Source organism: Salmo salar, chromosome ssa25, assembly GCF_905237065.1.
Source record: "Salmo salar chromosome ssa25, Ssal_v3.1, whole genome shotgun sequence".
Lineage (NCBI taxonomy): Eukaryota > Metazoa > Chordata > Actinopteri > Salmoniformes > Salmonidae > Salmo > Salmo salar.
This window is the reverse complement of record NC_059466.1, coordinates 28004502-28011004: the sequence shown is the minus strand read 5'-3', so window position 1 is coordinate 28011004 and position 6503 is coordinate 28004502. Positions and strand designations below refer to the sequence as shown.

The following is a 6503-nucleotide window of genomic DNA, read 5'->3' as shown; positions in this document are numbered from 1 at the left end:
CAACTTCGGGTCATTGTCCATTTGGAAGACCCATTTGCGACCAAGCTTTAGCTTCCTGACTGATGTCTTGAGATGTTGCTTCAATATATCCACATAATTTTCCTACCTCATGATGCCATCTATTTTGTGAAGTGCACCAGTCCCTCCTGCAGCAAAGCACCCCCACAACATGATGCTGCCAACCCTGTGATTCAAGGTTGGGATGGTATCCTTTGGCTGGCAAGCTTCCCCCTTTTTCCTCCAAACATAACAGTGGTCATTATGGCCAAACAGTTCGATTTTTGTTTCATCAGACCAGAGGACATTTCTCCAAAAAGTACGATCTTTGTCCCCATGTGCATTTGCAAACCGTAGTCTGGCTTTTTTATGGCGGTTTTGGAGCAGTGGATTCTTCCTTACTGAGCGGCCTTTCAGGTTATGTCGATATAGGACTCATTTTACTGTGGATATAGATACTTTTGTACCTGTTTCCTCCAGCATCTTCACAAGGTCCTCTGCTGTTGTTCTGGGATTGATTTGCACTTTTCACACCAAAGTACGTTCATCTCTAGGAGACAGAACGCATCTCCTTCCTGAGCGGTATGACGGCTGCGTGGTCCCAATGTGTTTATACTTGCGTACTATTGTTTGTACAGATGAACGTGGTACCTTCCGGCGTTTGGAAATTGCTCCCAAGGATGAACCAGACTTGTGGAGGTCTACAATTTTATTTCTGGGGTCTTGGCTGATTTTTTTATTTATTTTTCCATGATGTCAAGCAAAGAGGCACTGAGTTTGAAGGTAGGCCTTGAAATACATCCACAGGTACACCTCCAATTAACTCAAATGATGTCAATTAGCCTATCGGAAGCTTCTAAGCCATGAGATAATTTTCTGGAATTTTCCAAGCTGTTTAAAGGCACAGTCAACTTAAGAGAATGTTAACTTCTGACCCACTGGAATTGTGACACAGTGAATTTTAAGTGAAATAATCTGTAAACAATTGTTGGAAAAATTACTTGTCATGCACAAAGTAGATGTCCTAACCGACTTTCCAAAACTATAGTTTGTTAACAAGAAATTTGTGGAGTGGTTGAGAAACGAGTTTTAATGACTCCAACCTAAGTGTATGTAAACTTCCGATTTCAACTATAGCTTTAAATGGCATTTTATATGTTATATATTTCTATCATGTCAAAACTGGAATTTCTACTCAAAGGTTGTAAAAGTATGCTAGACATTGATTCTATAAATCATACATAGTTTGATGTTTCTGTGACAAACATTGAATTAGTTATTGATTTATACTGCTTTAAATGGCATTTTATGTATTTCTATAAAATCCAAACTGGAATCTTTCCTCAAAAGAAAGGTTGTAATAGTATGCTAGACATTTATAGAATAAATCATACCTAGTTTGTTTCTGTGACAAACAGTGAATTAGTTCATGATTTATACCGTGTTAAATGGCAATTTATTGATTTTATGAATTTCTATAAAATCAAAACTGGTATCTTTCCTCAAAACAAAGGTTGTAAAAATATGTTAGACTTTTATAGAATAAATCAGACCTAGTTTGATGATTGTCATCAGTTGAAACATTATTGATTTATATAGCTTTAAATTGCATTTTATTGATTTTATGTTTTTCTATAAAATCAAAACTGGAATCTTTCCTCAAAACAAAGGTTGTAAAAGTATGCTAGAGATTTATAGAATAAATCATACCGAGTTTGGTGAATGTCTGTTGAATGGCTGAATGTGTGAATATAAAACCAACTTTAACTCAGTGAGTGTTTGAAGGGGTACGGGACTATAAAACGTTTGGGAACCACTGGTCTATGCAATACATTGAATAAGACAAGGATGCAACATTGTTTTTAATGATTTACAAACAAACCATGTCTGATATTTTGCAGCAGACACGTTCAAGAAGTGATAAATGTCCTGATTTGTGATAATGCACATCAAGTGAACTTGTGAGTGTGCACTACGAGTAACATCAAGGTGCATCTGTTGTCAATTAGAAGGCATCAGACTGGTTCTGGAATAACCAAAACCTTAATTTAACACCACCACTGATTTGAAATGGAAAAATCAAGTTCTCTATATAGAAGACTTATTCAACAAAATCTGAGGCACAGCAGTTTTGTTTGTTTAGTAACAACTGATTTTAAGAAAGTGTGTAGGACTTTAGTCTATAATATAATACTGGTCACTTACACTTAAGGCTTGAATGAAGAAATATGCTTGGTATACTAATAATGCTCAAACAGTTTAAGAACACCTAAAATAAGACTTCTTAAAGAACAAAATGCATTCAATCAATACAGGACAAACACTTGATTAATGTACTGCATTGTTGAGGAGCTAGCACAATTACTTCGCTGCACCTTTTATACTTGCTGTAAACCGTGACGAATGTGATTTGACAAAATATATAGGTGCACATTTTCAATGTGTAGCACACAAAAGCAAGATTCTAATGTCCATTATTGTATGACAAACATTTGGCAGTTAATAGTCCTTGACTCCTTGGGCTATATATAAAAAAATACAAATGAAAACGCTTGCCAAAATGATACACTGCAGGCGTACAGGCATAAAATATTTGGGCAGAAAAGAACACTTGTCTGCTCTACTTGATTGGACAATATGGCAAACAAGTGTATCACCAACCAGGCAGCCAATGTTAAGTCAAATAAAATGTCACTAAAACTGGGCACATTTGAGTTTGTTCCCATTTTATAGACCAGATGAAGCAGAATGAAAACGTGTGTATAAATATTGAGCAACGAAAAATAAAAAATAACCCTTTTTCATGGTGCTATGTGTAGTGCATGGTGTGTGGGACGTTCTCACAGTAGTATATATGATTATGATTGATACATCAAGTAGTCTCTTGATTATCATGCATGTCTTGGTTTTGGTTAACCTGCTTTCAGACAGTTGTTGATCCCAAAAGACAAGGCCACATTTCTCCACAGCTACATCTGGAGAGGAAGACCTACTTTACTTCTCCTTTGTGCTCGACAGACCAACGACTCAATATAGGCACATACGGACTCTTGGTACCCACTCATCCTTTTAAGACGGAGGACACAGACAACACTTATTGGGGACAAAGGTGCCTGGACAGCTAGATAAGAAACTAGATTGAAAGCCCAGTATTGGGTCACACTGTGGTTCTCACATCGAGGTTCTGTTGGTCGTGTTGAAATCAGCTGGTCCCTTGCTGGAGCATAAGCAGACCAGCCCTTTCATGGTACTGTTTCACTTTTGCCTCAGCCACCTTTGCTGACAGGTCCATCGGTTTCTCAAAGAAGTTGACTAGCTGCTGTTCTGTTAGGAGAGAAGCCAGGATCTGAGCGTAGCTGACCGCCCACTCGCTCTGACTCTCAGACCCTGAACTCTTGCTGGTCCCCTCCTTTCTCTCTCCTTCTTCTTCTTCTTTGGTGCTGAAGACGGGGTGGTCTTCTTGACTCCCCTCCCTGTGATCGTCCTCTACCTCATCTCCGGCCCCACCCTCGCTGCTGACCTCTGACCCTGAGCAGCGGCTGCGGTGCCCGACCTCGCCGATCTGCAGCACCAGGCTGGTCACTGTAGCGATGGCCTGAAAGAGCTCATTCTCGTCTGGGTTGCCATGGAACATGCTGTAGAGGGTCTTACAGAACTGGATGAACTCCCTCTGTAGAAAACAACAATACAAGTTTATTGTGACTTACTTAGTACCTTTCAATGACTCTTTGTTTGATAGATCCCTGATTGAATACATATTTTATTGTATGTACCTGGTTCATTGGAGGTACAGGTTGCTCCACATCCTTCTCCTTCTCTTTAGCCAGGTCTTTCAACATCTGTTTCAACTGTTCCTGAAAGTCTCTCATCTCCCCTTCAACATGAACACACACATCAGGCGCTACATCAACGTGATAATCTAAACAGACCTGCGCTGTAAATGTGAATCTGGAACAGTGTGTGAATACTTACCATTGGGCAGCTCTACATGGAGTGGTCTGGTAGTGGACAGCTGAGGGCTCCTCAGTGGAGACGGGTCATCCTCACTCTCAGTCAGGGCTACAGGAAACAGTCCCATTATGAAGAATGTTCATCTCTAGTTAATTCATCAATCAAATATATTGTGTAAAGTCATTTTTACATCAGCAGTTTTCACAAAGTGCACATGTTATTTAAAGCTAATTGCATGTCCAACTAAAGTACATGAAAGAGAAGCAAAAACACCACAGGAAAGCTATGTGACCCACCTGGAGGTATGTGCAAACGATACAGTAATCTGACCTTTTCATTCAGTTCCTCACAGTATAGCGTATCTGAAACGGAGAGACACACACACAGACATGTCATTGGCCTTCAATAACAATGTGTGTCAATAAATGAAAGGTTAGTGTTTATACTGTCAGTAAATTCTAGGTTAGTGTTTATTCTGAATGATAGAGGGCCACAGAGGGAGCCCTTCAGATGTGTGAGTTTAAGAGGTGAATTTACATCATCTTGATCTTCCTCTACTTCAGTGGTTCTCACTGTACTGTACACAACATCTACTCCTAAAAGCCTTGGCTGGATATTGATTCCCATAAAAGCTTTGTGGGCTGAATTCCAGATGCCTATAAAAGCTTAGTGGGCAGGTTTCCAATGTTCATGGCTGATATGCCTTACAAGGGAATTTGGATGTGAGATAGCCTGGTGTATGTTTTCGTATACACTTGCAGGCATAGTCACGCACACAAACTCATATTACACACACAGTCTCTCTTCAGGCACTCACTCTCCCTCCCTTTAGACACACACCCTCCCTCTCTTTCTTTCTCTTTCACACACAAACACTCACTCACATACCCAGCCACCCAGCAAACTCTCTGAAGGTGATGAGTGAGTCTCTGTCCTGGTCCAGTAGTGTGAAGGTCCGGTGAGCCACGGTGTCAGTATGGAAGCCACAAAGCCAGGGAACCAGCAGCATGTACAGGCTCTTGAACTGGACCCGGTCCACTCTGTATTGCTCCACATAGGGCCGGCCTGGGTCATGGTGCTGGAGGGCCAATGTGGTGCCCCCATCGCCCCAGTACAGGTTGATGAAGTGCTCTGTCTATAAGACAAACAGAAACAGATATGTTGTTGGACTATAAACAGAGGATGTTATTATTGTGTTCTGGCAATGCCTTTCTTAGTGGTCCTGGGAAGATAAATGAAGGTGTATTGAATTGAACTGAAGTACCTTGAAGAGGTCGTAGACATCAGCTAGGTTTTCAGGGGAGAGAGCGACATCTGGGGTCACCACCCTGAGCTAAATACACACAGAGAGAGAGGGGAATGGTCAGAGAAGTTTGGAGACGAAAAGCATAAGGTTTGTGACTGTTTATGTGAAATGAGAGAACCACCGCATTCTCCTTGGTGGTGTCCTCGTGTGCTTGGAGAACCTGGATCCGGTGTCTGCATCGCAACTTCTCTATTTGTCTCACCGTCAGGTCTCCAAATTTCTGACAAGACAGAATACACAACGAGAACAAAGATCAGCTCCACACTGTCACCACAACCCTCTGGTGGTGTGGAGGGAGTATTGCAGTGCCGTCTGACCTCATAGGAGTCAGCGATGAGGTCAGTGATCAGGGTGTGTTGTTTTACAGGGGGTCTGCCCTCCTCCTCCCCACTCTGAGACAAGAGAGGGTGAGGGGCAGGGGGAGATGGATCCTCATCGTACTTCACCTGGTCCAGAAAACTGCAGACAGAGCCAAGAGTGAAAATAAAAGGCATGATTAACTATTAACATCCCACACATCAGGGTTGACCAATCTTGTCTACAGAGTGCCTGTGTGTGCAGGCTTTTGTTTCCGTCAAGCATTACCCAGTGAGGATCATGAGTGCCTGGCCGTCGTCTGCACTAGCACAAAGTGCCGTAGCGTTAGCATCCAGCACAGCTAGCCCCAGCTGGAAGATGGCTTTGATGCCGTGAAAGAAGAAGCAGTCTACCACACAGACGGCGCTGCGGAAGGGAAGCACGCTGAGGAAGAGGGTGAGGAACCAGGACAGGGAGATGGAAGAGAGGGGGGAGAGGTCGGGAATGTGCTCGGCCAGCTCGGGAAGACGCTCCCGGATCAGCTCCTCAAACACTGACTGGTCCACCTGAGCACCTGCAAACACAAACAAGTGGAAATCTACAATATTATAGATAAACACACACATACAAGTATAAAATCAAATATATTTTTTATCCCATCAAAGGAAATGGGTTTTGGTCTCATGGAAATACTATGGGTGCATACTCATGATGTATACTCATTGTGAAATATCCCAGATAAGTTCTATTTTAAAGACTATTTGAACCAGGAAGTTGCCTGGAGATTAACAATCTATTTTCTAAGGAGAATAAGTAAACAACTGCCGTTTCAAAGCAGAACAGACCAGACACTCATTCAGACAGAACAGTTAAAGGAAGAGGAAATGACTTTGAATGCATTTCATATGCGCCATAAATAAATAGCAACACAAAGCAGAGGAAATTAGCTTGT

The 6503-nt window shown here is 41.8% G+C and overlaps 1 protein-coding gene across 2 annotated transcripts in view; it reads right to left on the bottom strand.

Moving 5' to 3' along the window:
- Positions 1 to 1846: 1846 nt before the first annotated feature.
- Positions 1847 to 6503, bottom strand: part of LOC106586480 (TBC1 domain family member 8) — a 28363-nt gene continuing 23706 nt past the window's right edge. Inside the window, exons 12-20 of one of the 2 annotated variants that reach the window (XM_014173841.2) lie at positions 5840 to 6125; positions 5572 to 5713; positions 5376 to 5474; positions 5213 to 5281; positions 4837 to 5083; positions 4245 to 4310; positions 3970 to 4056; positions 3771 to 3898; positions 1847 to 3667 (exon numbers count right to left, since the gene is read on the bottom strand). In XM_014173841.2, coding sequence (XP_014029316.1) covers positions 3200 to 3667; positions 3771 to 3898; positions 3970 to 4056; positions 4245 to 4310; positions 4837 to 5083; positions 5213 to 5281; positions 5376 to 5474; positions 5572 to 5713; positions 5840 to 6125 — 1592 coding nt within the window. In that variant the 3' untranslated portion in view covers positions 1847 to 3199. The remainder of the gene's footprint in view (positions 3668 to 3770; positions 3899 to 3969; positions 4057 to 4244; positions 4311 to 4836; positions 5084 to 5212; positions 5282 to 5375; positions 5475 to 5571; positions 5714 to 5839; positions 6126 to 6503) is intronic. The other variant, XM_014173842.2, reaches the window with a different exon arrangement.